The sequence below is a fragment of the Ovis aries genome, chromosome 2 (genome assembly GCF_016772045.2).
Source record: "Ovis aries strain OAR_USU_Benz2616 breed Rambouillet chromosome 2, ARS-UI_Ramb_v3.0, whole genome shotgun sequence".
NCBI classification, from domain to species: Eukaryota; Metazoa; Chordata; class Mammalia; order Artiodactyla; family Bovidae; genus Ovis; species Ovis aries.
The window spans coordinates 176332408-176350122 of record NC_056055.1 but is presented as its reverse complement, the minus strand read 5'-3'; the positions used below and the strand labels follow the sequence as shown (position 1 = coordinate 176350122).

Below are 17715 nucleotides of genomic sequence, written 5' to 3'. Positions count from 1 at the left end.
AAGTGTACCCTCCAGGGCTGCCCCGTGTGATTTTGGAGACAGTTTCCCTCCAGCCACCCCCCCGCCCCCCCCCGCCCCCCGCCCCCGCCCCCCGTCTGTAATGTGGGAAAGTCAGAAATTGAAGAAAAGCAGTTTCCTTTCATCCTGTGTACATCCAGGTTAGGTTTGTATTCCGCCAGTTACCTTGTGTGTGCTTATTCATGTGAAAGAAACTTTTTGAAAGTAATAAAAAGTGTTTCTGTATAAACTATGAGTAAAGTTAGGTGGATAGATGTGGCTACGCTGTAACATGACAATATGAAAAGCACCGATCTTGGTGGAGTCAGTGGCAGATCCATAGAAGCTGCCACTGGAAACCAGAAAATGGCATCTTGTTATTCATAACTGAGAGAGACCAACAGAGAGGTTTTTTTCTATAAGGAGATCAAACCTAAAAATCCTAAAAGAAATCGACCCTGAATATTCATTGAAAGGGCTGAAGCTGAAGCCGAAACTCCAGTATTTCAGCCACCTGATACAAAGAGGTGACTCATTGGAAAAGACCTTGATGCTGGGAAAGATTGAGAGCAGGAGGAGAAGGAGGTAAGAGAGGATGAGATGATTAGATAACATCGCAAACTCAACAGACATGAATTTGAGCAACTCTGGGAAATAGTGAAGGACAGGGAAACCTGGCATGCTGCAGTCCATGGCATTGCAAAGAGTTGGACACAACTTAGCAACTGAACAACAACAACAAATAGAAAAATACAGTAAGTGATTTAAAAGTATTATTCTATCACTTGTTTTTGCATGGTCATATTTTTATTCTTAATTGACATGATTATATAGATCTTATTACAAAGTTCAGAAAAGAAAATATTCACAGTCTCTGTGTCTTTTCTGACCATTATTACTATTTATTTCATTTCATGGTTATTACTGAAAATAATCTTTGATCCAGAGAAGAGGGTGTTAACAAATGATCCCCTTCAGGTGTCAGGTGGTCCAAGGATACTGAGGGTTTTTGGCTAGAGACCAGCCTCAGTCTGATTTTTTGGTGGGATTATTGGAGAGGTGACCCGCCTTGCGACAAGAGGTCTGCCTTTTGGAACCCTTGACAGCCTCTAGCCTTCTTCAGTGCAGAGCTGCTCTCTAGAGATAGGGTAGTTGTGAGGTTAATGGTCAGAGCCAAACACCCAGGGATGGTGGGATGGTGGGGAAGGGGGACCCAGTTGGCCGCCAGCAGTCACCACACCTCCTTTCCTTTGCAGACGAATAGGTATCACCCCTGGGAAAGCAGAGAGGAAGGTGCTTTAAGTCATAAATTTAACAGTCTTGCAACTTTAGGGCTCAAAGAACCTTCAAACCATTGGCTCCCTCATTTTAAAACCGAGGAATTTGACGTTACAGTAGATAAAATAGGTTGTTCAGGCTCTCTCAGTCGTTCCAGAAGAGCTAGTAGTTCCAGAAGAGCTAAGCTTATACCTAGGTGTCCTGCCTCCTAAACACTTCATTCTGAATAGCCTTGCCTGGCCTCACTCAAGACTTTTCTTTGGGGTGAACTTGAGAAACTCACAATCCAGACAGAGGGGAGGAAATTCCTGTGTGATGTTTGCAGTTGACAGCTGCTGTAGGGTGAGAGTGTCATTGATGAGGAAGCTTTCCATCCCTGGACTTTTGCAAAGCAAGAGAACATTAAGGGAAAGTCGACCACTTCCTTTTTCTCTTCACTCTGTGACCTGCCACCCACCTTTTCCCTCCTTGTGCACTTTCCCTGCTCAGAACCATTTGGCTTGGTTCCTCTTGCCTTCCTCTGTTCCTGCCATTAGATAAAGGGAGTAAAGAGAGTGATCTTGAGTGCCTGGGCCATGGCCTTGCTGCCAGTGTGCGTGGTGGAATGACGGTGTGACCCTTCCTCACTTGTCTGTGTCCCCACACACACACATCACTGGCAATGCCCCCTTGGACTGCTCATGTGGCTCCCTCTCGGCACCAGTCTCTGGTAGCCCACACTGCCTGTGGCCCCTTTTACAGAGCTCTGCCCAGTGGGACCCAGTTGGGCACCCTTCAGTGGGATTCACACCTGCAACAAGAGAAAACAGCATCTGTTCCTTTGAGAAATTGTGGGAGCTCCTGCTGATGCACACGCGGACTCTGCTCAGGAATCCTCCTTCCAGGCATCCTCTCGACCTCAGTCTCCACCATGAGGCATTGCAGGCTTTGGCCCTGGCACTGATCTGTGTGCCTCAGAAATTCCCAGGGGTGCAGTGAAGCTCTGCAAAGTAGTCCCCTCAAGGCCCTTCTCACCAGCTTAGGTAGCAGAGGGAAACAAGTCCACAGCTCCCTCAGGACAACCTCCCTTCTTACCTCTCAGGGTGTGGAGATGGAGGCTGGCTGCTCACTTTGAGAGATGTGTGGTACCCCTGTTCAGTAGCCGGCCTTTGGGGCCTCGGTGTAATTGATAGGGCAAGCCCACGTTCACACGGTCACACCTGCCATGCGTGTCCTGCTGCTCTGCTGAGGCAGCACCCAGCCCCAGCACTCCAAAGCCTTCCCTGGAGACGCACACAATACTCCTTTGTCAGCCAGGTCTCCTTTGCCATCAGACAGCATCTGATTGCCGGTCGCCAGCCAAAGCCCACAGGGTAACATCGCCTCCACTTTGTCAGGAGTGGATGCATCTCTTGGGTCAAATCCGTTCCATCCTCAAGTCCCTGATCGTGTGGAAGTTCCATAAAAAAGGCAGCTCCATGTTGCCAGGCAGCCTCCTGGTTTTCTGACCTTCCCTCGTGATAGCTCTCTGCCACCGGCCAGTCTTTCCGCCAGTTACTGATTAGCAGAGCTCCTGAAGGAGCCAGGTGACACATTTAGGCTGCGGAGGTCTGTTTTTAACCTTTCAGCCTGTTTTCTGAGCACAATCGCATAGCTGGGGGGCTTTGTTTTTCTCAGGCTGGAGCCGAGTGAGGGGTAACATTATCCCTAAGTGACTCCGTCTGCACTGGTGAGGAAACAAGCCAGTTTTACAATTTGAAGACCTCCTGCCTATCTCAAAGCAGAAAGGAGGTCGTGTCAAAGGGCTTCTTGTTTTCACAAACTGGCTAGCGAGTCCCCAGGGTCCTTTAAAAGGCATTCGTTAAGTAGCAGAAAGCTCCAGTGCAAAGGCGGAGAAATCCCAGAAACATAAGAGTGCTGGGAGCAGGGAAGCATAGCAACTAACCCGCTGGTTCCCAGAGAACAGTTTGCTCTGGGTGTGGCCAGTGGGGTGAAGGCTCTAACCATCTCCAGACTCAGCACTTGTTTGTCCCATTGGACGGCTCAGGGTAGTATCTGCACTCTGTTTTACACCAAGAATATGTATTAAAAACAGCTTTTACATACATTTCATTATTCCCATTTCTAGCTCAGCAGTTAGTGGGTGTCTGCTAGAACTGGGAGGTGATATTATCCCGTTTATAGATCCATCAGGTGCAAAAACAGGACTGATGGCTCTGTCTGCATTACTCATATATTTAGCCTCAGAAATCTCCCAGTTTCTTTTTTCAAGCTAGAGACCAAATTCTTCACCTGATCAGATAGTAGAGAATAATAGTTCAGTTCAGTCGCTCAGTCATGTCTGACTCTTTGTGACCCCATGGACTGCAGCACACCAGCCTTCCTGTCCATCACCAACTCTCTGAGTTTACTCAAACTCATGTCCATTGAGTCAGTGATGCCATTCAACCATCTCACCCTCTGTCGGCCCCTTCTCCTCCCGCCTGCAATCTTTCCCAGCATCAGGGTCTTTACAAATGAGTCAGTTCTTTGCATCAGGTGGCCAAAGTATTGTAAGTATAATAAGTCAAGGGCTCCTGAAAATTCTTCCTTTTCACTCCATCCCAAACTCAAAGGTAAGTAAGAGAACCACTCATGTCATACTTTAGGGCAGACTATTCACAACCAGCTATTGCACCTGCTGCTCTAGGTGAGTTGTAATTTATACCAAGTAAGGTCCAGTCAAGAATAAATATTTAAAATAGATAACCAACAAGGATCTACTGTATACCATAGGACCTGTGTTCAATATTCTGTAATAATCTAAGTAGGAAAAGAATTTGAAAAATAATAGATATATGTATATATACATATAAATATGTGTGTATATTTGTGTGTGTGTATATATATATGAAACTAAATCACTCTGATGTTTACCTGAAACTAACAAAACATTGTAAGTCAATTGTACTTCAATATAAAATATAAATTAAATAAAAAGAGTTTAAGTATAGAATCCACTACAGCCAAAGAAAGACCCCCTTTTAATTACCTGTGGGCCCATAGCTGGACCACTAGCCAGACTGGAGACAAGAGAACAATTATTCCCCTTGTAATCACTGAGCACCATCTTGTCTCTCAGAGAGCTAAGGATTCGGAGAGGAGTCAGAGGTGGGTAGGCTTTAAGAATCTTAGCTGCCTGGAGTCTTCAAGAGCCCTAGTGGCCGGAGTGGGACAGAGCAAGGACTCTTCAGCTGGGGAGCAAGGACTCCCCAGCCCCCACACACACCTTCACCTTGGGAAGTTACTTGAAATCAGCGAGCCAAGGACTCACCCAGAAAAAGCCAAGGACTTACATATTTTGTGATGTAAATTGTTTCTGCTTCACTGCTGAAATTCACAGAGATTTGCATTTTAGAACTCGACTTCTAATCTTGGAATAAAAGAATCTTTGTTGAATTTTTGACTCCAGTAACAGGCAGATGAGGTCGTTTCTTTTTGTCTCTCTCTCGCTCCCTCCCTTTCTTTGACCTCACAGCTCCTAAGTGAGAACCTCATACTTGATTGCTACGTTAAAAGGAAGATGAATCAACCATGAAATAGATCATTTAAGGTTTGCAGCTCTCTTTTTATTTTATTTTGATTCAAATACACCCTTAGGTAAAGTCACAGACATGAAGCTCATTGGCTGAGAGCAGGCTTTGATATAGAAGAAATTGGCCCCTGAGACATCTCTTCCCGCAAATGTCTTGTGTTTCCTGCGCTCCCTTAGTCTTCCTTATGCAGCCGCCAGTCTGTGCCACACCTACAGACGTGGGACCTACAGTGTCCTTCCCCAACATTTGCATACCCACTGGGTGGACACCTACAGTGACAAGGGCTCAGAGGAGGTAGCAGCTGACCTCACCTCGGCAAGCCCAGGAAGAGGGGGGAGGAATCCATTCAGGAGAGAAAAGTAGGGAGGGAAGAACGGTGTCTCCGGGGAAGGCCATGGCAGGTCAGACACAGGCGAGAGAGCGTGAGAGGTTCGGGAATACGGGATAAGTGTAGGTGGACCTTAGGCAAGGGAGGAGAGGGCATGGCTAGTGATGAGCTGCAGAGCCCGTAGAAACCCAGTTAGTGAAGATCCCCGTGTGTGCAGAGCTGGGGAGATGGTCTTTCACCTTTGAAAACTTTTATACAGGGGGACTAAATCTTCAGTTTTGAAAACTGTGGCACTGGGGAGGGTGGATTGAAGGGTTGGGATCCTAGAAACAGTGTCTTAACCCAGAGCTTCTAGAAAGTAGGGCCTTCAGCAAAGGTTGAAGTAGTACTACCTGAAGTAGTACCACTATTCTGCTTTACCAGGAGCCACGCAGACACTGGGCACTCTGGACGCCCATTAAGGTCTGCAGGGAGGGTCTGACTCTTCTTTTGGCATAGCCTGTAGAAGAGAGAAAAGAGGCTCCCTCCTGCTTCTTGGCTCACATCACAGGGAACTGGTGTCCCATACTTCTGGAATGCTGTTCTGGGATGGGGGCCTCCACAACCTAGCCCCCCACCCATCCCTGGTGTAGCTTCTTCCCAGTCTGACAGCAGAGGGCAGCCTTGTGTTTGTGAGCTTGAGCTGAGAAAGAGAAAGAACAGGCAGTCTGGGGAATCTGAGAGGTCCATAGGGGGTGCCACCAGTCAGACACCGAGCTCCTCTCAGAGACTGTCGCATCAGTCCAGGAAGGAGGGGATGGATGCCAGAGTGAACAGAGGGGGCCCGTGTAGAGAAAGGTGTGCAAGATCTTCATTCAATAGAGTCAACAAGCCCCAAGGGGATGAAAATAATGAACCTGATCACAAGTGTACCTATCAGAATTCTTTCTACGGAAATGGCAGACACCCAGCTCTCCTAGCTTAGGATTGGGAGACTCTCAGCACCCATGCACTGGGCAGAGATATCACTGGAACTAGGGACCATGACCCCGCCGGGACATACCCCCTCTCACACTTGGCCTTCTCTGTGAGGGACTTTCTTCTTCTCCGTCTGGAGCCTGACCTTCATGGGACAGGACCCACACTGGCTTCAGCAGCTGGTTTCCTAACTGATTGCTTGGCTCAGAGAGCATGACTCTTCACACCACTCAGCCCCTCCTGGGGAGGATGCCTGCTAGCTCAGCACTCACCAGGCACTCTCCATGGACCAACCTCCTCTGCGCAGGGTGGCAGAATTATTACAAAGTGCCGTGTGGATGAGGCGAAACATGGTCCAGGAAAAGGGGTATGCCTATCTGCCCTGGGGGGCAAGGGTGTTGATGAGGAGAAACACACATAAAGCCCCTGCGGCCGAAAGCTCAGAACCATTTGCCATTTGCCAAAGAACCTTCCTGAACCCCTAATTCGCCAGCTGGAGAAGAAAAGGGCTCCTGATTCTGTGGTTCTGCCTTCTACCTCTCCTCCTGCTAAGGACTCGGGCAAGTGTTGCTTTATTGAATTGTTTTCCCGAAGCTCTCTATTAAACCTCTGAGTATCTTCCTACCAGCTCTGCAAACAGAGCTGCCTCCAGCTGCAATCACAGCCACTGAAGACGCACTGAAAGCCCGCTCCAGTGTGTTCTTTCCTTCTCCTTTCCTTGGCATCGTCCCTTCCCCCGCCTCCTAATGAGTTTGCTGCTGCTGCTGTTTGGTCGCTTCAGTCGTGTCCAACTCTGTGCGACCGTGGACTGTAGCCCGCCAGGTTCCTCTGTCCAAGAAATTCTTCAAGCGAGAATACTGGAGTGGGTTGCCATGCCCTCCTCCAGGGATCTTCCTGACTCAAGGATTAAACCCGGTTCTTCTGCATTGCAGGCAGATTTTTTTTTTTTTTTTCCCCACTGAGCCACCAGGGAAGACCCCTAATGAGTTTAGGTAGATCTAAATGAGCTTAGGTAGATTGAAATTTTAATCAGTTTGATTGTTTTTTTTTTTAATGGGAATTTAAATTGAACTGGAGACTGAGGGCTTTAAGGGGCTGCAGGCTGCTTGGTGGGGCATTTTGGAGGCACGGCTCACCCCTGAGACAGGGGTGGTGGCATGCTGCAGTGTGGTGACTGTGCAAGCCCCTTCTGACTACGTCTCAGCAAATTTGTAGGTAATAGGGATTTATGAAAGAAAGTGAAAATGTTAGTCGTTCAGTCATGCCCGTCCCTTTGCGACTCCCTGAACTCCTTGGTCCGTGGAATTGTCCAGGCAAGAATACTGGGTTGGGTTGCCATGCCCTCCTCCAGGGATCTTCCTGACCCAGGGGTTGAACCTGGGAATACTGCATTGCAGGTTGATTCTTTATCATCTGAGCCACCAGAGACGCCCGATAGGGTTTATGGAGGCGGTAATTTTCTCTGACCTTGTCCTCTTAAGTCAGAGAAGACAACTTTCTAAGGAGTGATACTGATCTAGTTCTTGGATCAACAGGACTCCTATTTCCGGGGTGTCACCTTGACCTTGAACCTGGATGTCCAAAATCAGGAGGCGAGGGGTCTGCTGGAAAATATTCTTCCCCCTGCACACACATCCCTCCCTGCTGTGGACCTTCGCGTGGGTGGAGAAAGGCAGGCCAGGACCATGGTTGACTTACAGAAGAACTTCAGTACCTTCTTTCTTTCTAAACAACTTTTATATTATTTTTATAGATTAAAAAACAACTTGTATTTATATAATTATAATCAATTTACAATGTTGTATTAGCTTCAGGTGTTGGGCAAAGTGATTCAGTTATACATGAACATATATCTGCTCTTTTTCAGATTCTTTTCCTATAGGTTATTACAGAATATCGAGTAGAGTTCCCTGTACTATATAGTATATCCTCGTGAATTACCTAAATGGCAACCCACTCCAGTACACTTGCCTGGAAAATCCCATGGACGGAGGAGCCTGGTAGGCTGCAGTCCATGGGGTCGCAAAGAGTCGGACACCACTGAGCGACTTCACTTTCACTTCTCACTTTCATGCATTGGAGAAGGAACTGGCAATCCACTCCAGTGTTCTTGCCTGGAGAATCCCAAGGATGGGGGAGCCTGGTGGGCTGCCGTCCATGGGGTCGCACAGAGTCGGACACGACTGAAGCGACTTAGCAGTAGCAGCAGCAGCAGCAGCAGTCTATATATATTAATGCCAGCCTCCTAATTTATCCTTGTTCCTTAAACACAAAAGATAGCATTATCCATTGAAGAGAAAAGAAGATCCTTTGAACCTCTTTATGGAAAGAACTGAGCCCAACAAGGGGACTTCCCTGATAGCTCAGTTGGTAAAGAATCCGCCTGCAATGCAGGAGACCCCTGTTCCATTCCCAAGTGGGGAAGATCCACTGGAGAAGGGGTAGGCTACCCACTCCAATATTCTTGGGCTTCCCTTGTGGCTCAGCTGGTAAAGAATCTGCCTGCAATATGGGAGACCTGAGTTTGATCCCTGGGTTGGGAAGATTCCCTGGAGAAGGGAAAGGCTACCCACTCCAGTATTCTGGCCTGGAGAATTCCATGGACTGTATAGTCCATCGGGTCGCAAAGAGTTGGAGACGACTAAGCGGCTTTCACAGGTACAGGTACAAGAGCCCAGCAAGAGATGTGAGATGGCAATGATGTAAGCCTCAGTGTCATACAGACTGGTTTCTATTTTTTGTTGATTACATGCATTTTAATTTTTCTCTCTTTTAATTGTGAAATATATAAAACATACCCACCACCCAGATGTACAGATGTTGATACTGTGCAATAGTTTTCTTTACCAGAAAAATGATATAGTTCAAATATCGTTCAAGCTCCATCCACTTCGCCAAACCCTCCCTTTTCTTCTCAGTAATCAGTAGCCAGAAGTTGGTATCTATCATCCCCATGCATATTTTTATAGTCAACTACAAATATCCATGTAAAGTATTATTGATATGCATACCATTGAATAATACTGCTCTTCATGGTTAAAAAATGGCATCAAGCCATACAGATTCTTTTGCAATCTGTCCCAGGGCTGCTGGACCGTGGACAAGTTGCGTCATCTTTTTGAGCCTCAGGCAGGTTGTTAAGATACTGGTTGTTTTCATCCTAGTCCAGTCCAGGTGAGGGGAGGAGACAATTTGATATTACAAAGGCAGAATCAGCAGGACTTTATGACTAATTTGATGGTGGAATGACAACTGTGATTCTGGTAACTGGCTAGCAGATAATGCTAGTCACTGAGATGGGGGGTGGGAGGGGGCAGTGCGATGCTGGTCTGGGAAAGTCAGGCACTGCACTCCCTTTCTGGCCCATTAAGAGTTGGAAGTGTCTGTGGCAACACAGATGGGGAGGTTCAGGAGGCAGCTGGATTTTTGGACCCCAAATTCAAACAGTGGTTGGGAAACTACGGAGATGCTTCTTTGGGCTCCCTGAGCATCCAGTGAGCATTCACTTGGGAGGGAGGGGGCCAGGGCACTCAGCATGCATGGTTCAAATTCCTTTGCCTGGAATCCATAGTGTGCTTCACCCTCAATTTCTGCAGAACAAGTGATAACATGAGATGGAAATTTCTTCATTGTCATGTCAACTTGAAAGGTTACAGTTAGTCGGAAAGCTTTTTTTCCCCCTCAGAACCTGTTGTGAAATTAACAGAATCATCTCTGAAGGGTACTTCTGCTTTCAGATTTTACCATGCTTTCATAGACTTTATTGACCTTGGCAAATACTTCTTCATATTTGCCTAAACTTTCCCCCTGGTGAAACTTCAAGGCACCACAGCCTTTTCTGGGATGAGTGGCAGAGCTCCTGTCTACTCCTGCTCCCTTCCCCAGAGTTCGGTCTGGGAACCCAGTGAGTGCTCTTCTCCAAGTTAGGACCCGGGTGATCTCTCCCTGCTCTCCTTTGTGGTTCACGGTGGACCTGGTCAGAGGCTGTGGATCCATCCTCACTAGTTAGCAACTGGCTCTTCACAGGGAAATGTATTTTTTTGCTTTATTAAAGGAAGGATGCTTGCCCCCCACCTCATCCCCAGCCCAGTCCCATCCCTGCCAAAAGCCCAGCTTGATGTCCAAGCAGACCTCCTTTTGGATGGTAGGAATCTGCCTGCAGTGGCCCAGATACAAGTGCTGGGAAGGTGTTGCTACTATAAGGATCCAGAAAGACCTGGGGCAGGGAACAGCAGCGGACGGGGTGGTGCCCAGAAGCACCTCTGGCCCTGCTTTCCGCTCTTCCATCTCCCTGCTTTCTTTTCTCCCTCACTCCTCTCGCCGCCTCCCTTTGTCCCTCTGCTCTTCCCTTTCTTCCTCGTCCCCTCTTCTAACTCTCCGCTGTCCCTCCCTCCCTCTCCCTCATCAGTCTGTCTCCCCCTCCCATCTGTCTCTCTTCCTCCCTCTCCCCTTTCTCACTCCTCCTCCTCTTTCCTTGCTCCTCCTCCTCCCCCCTTCTCTCTCCCTCCTCCACCTCCCCCCCCCCCGCCCCGCCCTTTCCCTGTCACACTTACAGGAGGACTGTCTAGGTCTCAGGCGCTCTGCTGCTGCTGCTGCTGCTAAGTCGCTTCAGTCGTGCCCGACTCTGTGCGACCCCAGAGATGGCAGCCCACCAGGCTCCCCCGTCCCTGGGATTCTCCAGGCAAGAACACTGGAGTGGGTTGCCATTTCCTTCTCCAGTGCATGAAAGTGAAAAGTGAAAGTGAAGTCGCTCAGTCATGTCCGACTCTTTGCAACCCATGGACTGCAGCCCACCAGGCTCCTCTGACCGTGGGATTTTCCAGGCAAAAGTACTGGAGTGGGGTGCCATTGCCTTCTCCGCTCAGGCACTCTAGGTCCCTTTTATTATTTTCTCTTTGCTCCATCCAGCTCTTATCTGTTTCCCTTCCCACTCCCATCCCCCAGAACTGGCAGCTGACGTGTATCTGGTCTATAATTGCCCAGACTCCAACACCACATGACCTTGGTGCTCTAAAGCCCCTGGCCATCTGGCAATCATCTCTCTGTGACTAGGATTCGAAGCCCCCTAGAGAGGGTCCCGACTGGCGCAGCTCATTTTCCTGAGTCCAGCCACTCTGTCCCAGGCTGGCAGGCAGCCTGGGGATGGGTCCCCCTCAGGAAAGACACACCTGGGCCCATCAGCAGTGGCAGGGGGTGGGCCAGGGTTACAGAAGCCCCTGCCTACCTAGCAAGGGCTAGGGGAGAAGGGTAGAGCCCCTGAGAAGGAGTGATCAGGTCATCAGGTCCCTCTAGCACAAAAACTATGCACAAAAACAGGACCCCCTCCTGTTTGCTCACACCAGGAAGGTGATCCTACATTTGGCTCAAGCTGTGAGTGGGAGTCATGGTTTGTAAACTGTTCCTAGCCACCTCTGCACGAATGGAAGGGTATACATCTCTCAAGTAATGAATTTAGCATTTTCTGGCCTCACCAAACATGGCATGAAATTATACTTTCAGTTGGAGTGTTCATTTTATTCATACAGTGGGGTGCAAGGTCGACTTGCTTATTCCCACACAAATTTCTTCTCTGCATAAAATAGAGACTGTGAAGTGTACTGTTTCTCCATCATGAAGACATTGGATGCCTGATTTGAAACATGTATCCCCCAAAGTTGAGTGCTTTGTAATATCCTCACTGAGCAGTCAAGCAGGGGCAGACACTGAACAGGGCTCAGGATGCTGGTTTGGTGGGGGGAGCTGCCCTCCTCAGGTCAGAGTGCAGGTCCCACCCCAAGGCTGCTGCTTCTCATTAGAGCTGCTTCCCATCAGGGGCTCTCTGCTTCCCCTCCCTCCCTCTCCCGCATCAGGGACTCGGGCTCAGTGGCCATTGATGCCACAACCCCAGGTCCTTTGTGGTCCTAAGTCACAAAACTGGCGATTATTATACTTGCCTGGAGTGCGTGAAAACAGGCTTCAAATGGGAAAAACCTTGTCCCACTCTCCTACAACTGGAAAAAATTACAGACCTTGAATCTTTCAAATGTCCAAAAAAAAAAAAAAAACACCTCAAAGGACAACCCACAGAATCCGGCTTCTATAACTTAGTCACACAGAAAGGTAAAGAGGGAGAGAGGGCCTACTTCCTCCTCGTAGGTGGTTTTGATTTAGAAAAGGTGCCTCAAATTCAATGCTCATGAATAACAGACGAGAGGTTCTGTTTTGCCTCTAAGAAAAGTAAGACTACTCGTGAATGTTTCAGGACTCATCCGAGTCTACATTTAATCTTTCTTCCACCTTTTGTCTACCTGAATGTTCTCATTATTTCTCCTATCTGCCAAGTCAATCAGTGTATACTGTGGGAAACGCTCATCTCCCCATGATCCGAATTAGGTGGGATCCAGTTCTGAAAACATGAGTTAATCATCACTAGAAATATTGGCAAGAGCTGGGGATGTTTGTGTTCCTCGGGGACAGCTTACCATCTCCAGATAAGTATTCCAGTCCAACTGACTGCCTCCTCTGTGCTTTCCTTCCCCCAAACTTCCTCCCTCATAAGGAAGACAAGCCAAAAGCATAGTGTTGGATCTGGTAATTTGCAAGGCAAGGACGGTACTTGAAAGAGCAGTCAGCCTTGAGCCATCGTTGGTATTCAGTAGTAGGTCACTATATAATATATTTCTTCTTGCAAAGTTATATAGCACCCATGTGACTGTTTTTGCCCTTAAAATCCAGCCAGATTACTTTTAAAAGAAGTTTTACGAGTTGGATTGCCAAATTTGTGCAGTCTCCATGTTAAGAACTCCTGTCTTGGTGGTCTCCAGCCATGAGACAGGTTTATATGAGAATGAAAAGAGAAATGCCTTCTCCTTGTGTTCCCTCTTTAGAATAAGAAGGTCTACTTGGACATCATCCACACCTACACGGAAGTACACGCGACTGTTTACGGTTCCAGCACGAAGAACATTCCCAGTTACGTGAAAAACCATGGGATCCTTAGCGGACGAGACTTGCAGTTTCTTCTCCGAGAAACCAAGGTGAGTTTTTCATTGTTGTTATAAAAATGCATCCATGATGTTGGGCAGAGGCTTGTTTCTGTTGGTGTTGAAAATGGGATCAACATCTTCCATGCTTTATTTTCATTGGTGTATTGATCTTCTGGTCAACTCTGGGTAGTGATACTTTCAACCAGGTATAGCTTAAAAGGTAGTGAATTGTGGAAGGAGGTTGCTACCATTGAAGGCTTATCTGCTGAGGACCTGCTTTGTGCCAGCCATTAAGTGAGGGGCTGGAGACGCGGTGGCAAGCAGGAAAGGTGAGGCTGTCACACTTTCTCAGAGAGCAGCAGCTTTCTCAGCAAGCCTGCAGTGCTTAATGCCCCCACCTCCCCAGGCACCTCTGTTAGCATTTCATCACATTTGCTTGTACTGGGCAACAGAGAAGTTCAGATAAGGAGAGAGTCTCTGGGGCTCAAGGAGCAGAGGAAGCGTCAGGAACGGTGTGAGAGATGAAAGATGGGTGGGGTGTGGATGAGCCTGGCATTTGGCACAAACAGGAGTGAGTCAGATCACAAAGGCGGAGATGATACGCTCAGGAGAGTCAAGAGACTAACCCAGTGAGCCTGTGTCGGGAAATAGTGGAAGATAAAATTTGACAAGGAGCTGAGGGTCTGATTGTCACAGATGTAGAATTCAGTTTATGTGTGTGGATAGGTGGGAGAGCCACTGATGGAGGGCGTTTTTGTGGCATGATAAGCGTGGTTTTGACACCATAAGGGCATCCACTTGGCAGTCTCTGTCCTTTCTGGATGCACCCAGTGAAGTTAGGGGGCCTGCAAATAGGTCACTGCTGGACCTCTGAGGGTTGGCTGACACTTTGGTGTATTCCTCATGTTTATTAATCTTTTTTTAATCCAACATATTTAGTATTGAAAATATCCAGAGTAAATGTGTATGTGTGTTTATGTACATGTATAAATATATCTTTCCCTATCAGAAATTGCTGGGCTAAAGGATATATATATTTTTAGTTTTAAAGGTTACAGCCAAAATGACTCCACAGATATTATGTAGTCTGTCAGTGTTCATACTTTTCTCATTTTTTGAGCGAGATAGACTACCTTTTCACACGTTTATATAACATAGATTCCCGAAGGCTGCCTAAAAATGCTGCACGTTCTTTAGGTAAAATGCTACAATCCATTAAAGGGTTATAGTATTGAACACAATAGCATCACAGGTATAAGATAGATACATCAGGCTACAGTGAATTGTTTAGATAATAAAAGAATTGAAACTGCAGAATATTCAATAACCACAGAATTGCTAGGTAATAAAATTGCAATGCATATGAAGATCATCTTTATTAATTAACACATATATGTGGAAGTTAGAACAATGGAACAGATGAATCTATCTGGCAGGGCAGGCATCGAGATACAGATGTAGAGAATGGACATGTCAGCATGTCGGATGGGAAGTGGGGATGGGGTGACTGGGAGGTTGGGATTAACATACACACACTGCCATGTGTAAAATAGCTAGTGGGAACCTGCAGTGTAGCAACAAGGAGTTCAGCCCCGTGCGCGGTGATGACCTAGAGAGTGCGGTGGGGTGCGGTGAGGGGTCCGAGGGGAAGGGGATATACACACCCATGTAGCTGATTCACTTTGTTGTACGGCAGAAACTAACACAGCATTGTAAAGCAACTACACCCCAATTTTACAAACAAAATAGGAAAAAACTAAACTCCTCTGTGAATTTTACACACATGACTCAAGCAGCTCTTGCACGTCAGGCATCACACACAGGACACAAGAGCAAAGAACCAAGCATGCTCTCTGCCCAAATGTTTCTTCAGGCCGAGGGAAGCACGTTGTCAACAGTGAAGTGTTCAGCGCTGGTCCCTGCCGGCTGCATTTTCGTTTCCAGGGTAGAGGACAGAGGCCGGGTGGACGAGCGTCTGTGGCATCACAGCATTTCTGATCTGTGTGTATGATACATCAGTGTGGGAAAGCATATTCACAAATGCTGTCCTGTTCACTTCTCGTAAGTAAGCAGAGGCAAGCGGGGCAGGTATCACTATTAACTTTATTCTAAACAGGAGGAAACAAGACTACGGAGTTGGGCTTATCCGCAGTCACTGAGGTCACCCTGGAGATAACCATGACTCAGGAATTTTTTTGGTGAGAGGGTAGCAAATGAAAGCTCTGCTAGGCCCTCCATGAACCATCCTAATGAATAAACACATGAACATAAGAATATTCAGTGGATACTCACCAGCTGAAAGAATCTGCATCTCCTATCTGCGTTTGAACATTGCTGCCTCCTAAGTCATGCATGTGGTGCTGTGAATACATTCATTTGATAGTTTTCTCTTCTTGGCCAAAGATCTGGTTTGCTTAAGATTTTATTTCCATACGAGGTCATCTGCAGGCTGATGACGGGGGCCATTCCAGAGTGAAGTGTGCTCACCAGTTTCTACTGTTGACTTTGCGTTCACCTTCTGTGTTAGGAGGACACTTGGACGCATTAGAATGTCAGGGCTCTTTGGCAGCAGTATTTTTGCCTCATTTTACTTTCCCCCATATCAGAATGTGGAAGCAGCTCAAGCTCCTTTAAAAGTACATCTGGCAGCCCTGGTTCTCCGTCGTCACTGTCTCACATGCTTATGTTAACCTAGCCACATGAATGTCTTACTCAGCTTTGTAAATCTTAAAAGAACCCTTCCTTACTGACCATCCACTTACCTTGTTAGAGAATGGGAAATAGGCCGAAGCTGGAGTCCCTGATATTTGGGGAGGAGCAGAGAGGGGGTCTGGAAGGCCTAGGCCATGATATAAGATATTGCCCAGGAACCAAGGATCACATTGGAGTTTTGATCTCAAGAGCAACTGTTTATCCTTGAAAAACTGATACCTTCAGAGGATGTCGCTGATCCCATTTTGTATTGCTTGTTCCTCTGACTAGCACATGTGAAAGCTCTTCAAGTAGAATTACGGCTAAAACAGTTGGTAAATGCGATGAAAATGAGGCAGTGTATCACTGAGCCTCCCCGTATACCCAGAACACAGCAGCAGGCAGTGAAATGAATGAATCTTGGGCTTTGGAATAATGACACTAAAGACTAGTCAGGCTTTGCATTTATAACCCTTTCTGCCTCTAACTCCTTCCTCAGTGTCTCTGAGCAATTTAAAAACGATTTATTCCAATCCACATCGAAAGTGGAGAACTGGGGATGCAGAGAAGCAAATGCGCGTGGAATGAATGGGACTTGCATGCTCCTCAGACTTGTTATGAGAGCGGGAAGTGGGGCGGGTGCCCCTCGAGGTCTAGACACAGATTGAAATGATGGATGCATAATCAGCTTCTGACTCATTATTTTTCTTTATGAACCATTTTTGAATCTCTGCATCAAGCCAGGAGACCGTCTGTTCAGCAGAATTTTGTCCTGGTATGCCAGGAGGGGCCCAGGTACCCGGAGCCTATGGAGACAGGATGGGATCTGTGTCACCCTAACGTCAGGGCTCAAAGAGCCAGGAAATTGTTGAAATCTGGAAGAGTCTTCTAATAGGCATATACATGTGGATGAACTCATGACGTATCAGAAGACTGTAGACAAGCCATTCAGGCCAGCAAAATCCAGAGCAACTTAAGCCAGCGGTTAAGGGCTGAGTGGGGTGGCACATTTTAATTTTTAGCTTCAATCCCATCTCTGTTATTGAGGTTTCTTTCTTCCGTTTCCTAAATTTCATCTCCCTGTGCCCACATACCCCGCTTTCAGTCTCACCAGGGAATTTCCTTATGAAATGGGGCGCTCACATCCCGTACTGGATTGGAGAACCATTTGAAGTGAGCCCAAACAGGATCCCCCATTTCTGACAGGGAAAGTCAAGAACATATTGTGCCTGTGCGAACGCAGAGGAAGTAGCAGCTGCTGCTCCTGCTGTTGCCACGTGCCTTTTCTACCAACACCTCTGGCCATGTCCCCCTCCAGCCCTTGGTAGGGTGTGACAGCCCTGTTTCCCTACCAGGTCAGCTGAGCAGCTTAGCTGTGGGGCTCCCCAAGAAGCCTAGACAGGGTTGGAAGACAGGCAGTGTGCACTTCTGTCCCTGCTCTAATCCATCCTTAAGTCTGGCCTCCTCAATCAACTGTGGCTCATCCCATGAACTTGGATATGGTTGCACAAGCTCTCTCAAAAACCCAGGGCTCCAGCCAACCTCTATCCAGGGACCAGAGATGGAACAGACTCCTTGCGCAGCTCCAGGAGAATTCAGGGGCTCCACTTGTTCTGTTGGCAGATGCCTTCTCAGGGCCTGGCTTGTAGAGGCCTTCGGGTAGCTGTATAAAGAATGATGAAGGAGACAAAGAGAAGTCCACTGGTCATCTGGGATCTTGGAGCCATGCCCCTAGGAATGATTTCTTGCATTTCTCAAGAATCGTGTGCCTTGATCTCCAATATCTCCCCAGCAGGGGACTAGGTCATTCTGATACACAATGCCTGCCTGCCTCTCTGTGCTATGCCCACATCTCCAGGCCCTGTTTGAGAGCCCAAGAGTGAGCTTACTGATGGAGCAATCCATCTTCTATGTCTATTTCAGATACTGAAATATTTACCCTCAG

The 17715-nt window shown here is 47.4% G+C and overlaps 1 protein-coding gene and 1 long non-coding RNA gene across 18 annotated transcripts in view; one reads left to right on the top strand and one right to left on the bottom strand.

Annotated features, from left to right (window-relative positions):
• MGAT5 (alpha-1,6-mannosylglycoprotein 6-beta-N-acetylglucosaminyltransferase) overlaps positions 1–17715 on the top strand; it is a 402590-nt gene that overhangs the window by 331313 nt on the left and 53562 nt on the right. For all 17 annotated transcript variants that reach the window (XM_060410110.1, XM_060410112.1, XM_060410105.1 and 14 more), the window contains one exon: positions 12981–13130. In XM_060410110.1, coding sequence (XP_060266093.1) covers positions 12981–13130 — 150 coding nt within the window. The remainder of the gene's footprint in view (positions 1–12980; positions 13131–17715) is intronic.
• Positions 877–3538, bottom strand: LOC121818827 (uncharacterized). The gene is made up of 2 exons (XR_006058964.2): positions 2350–3538; positions 877–1270 (listed from the first exon to the last, which is right to left on the bottom strand). It is a non-coding gene; the product is annotated as an uncharacterized LOC121818827 (long non-coding RNA).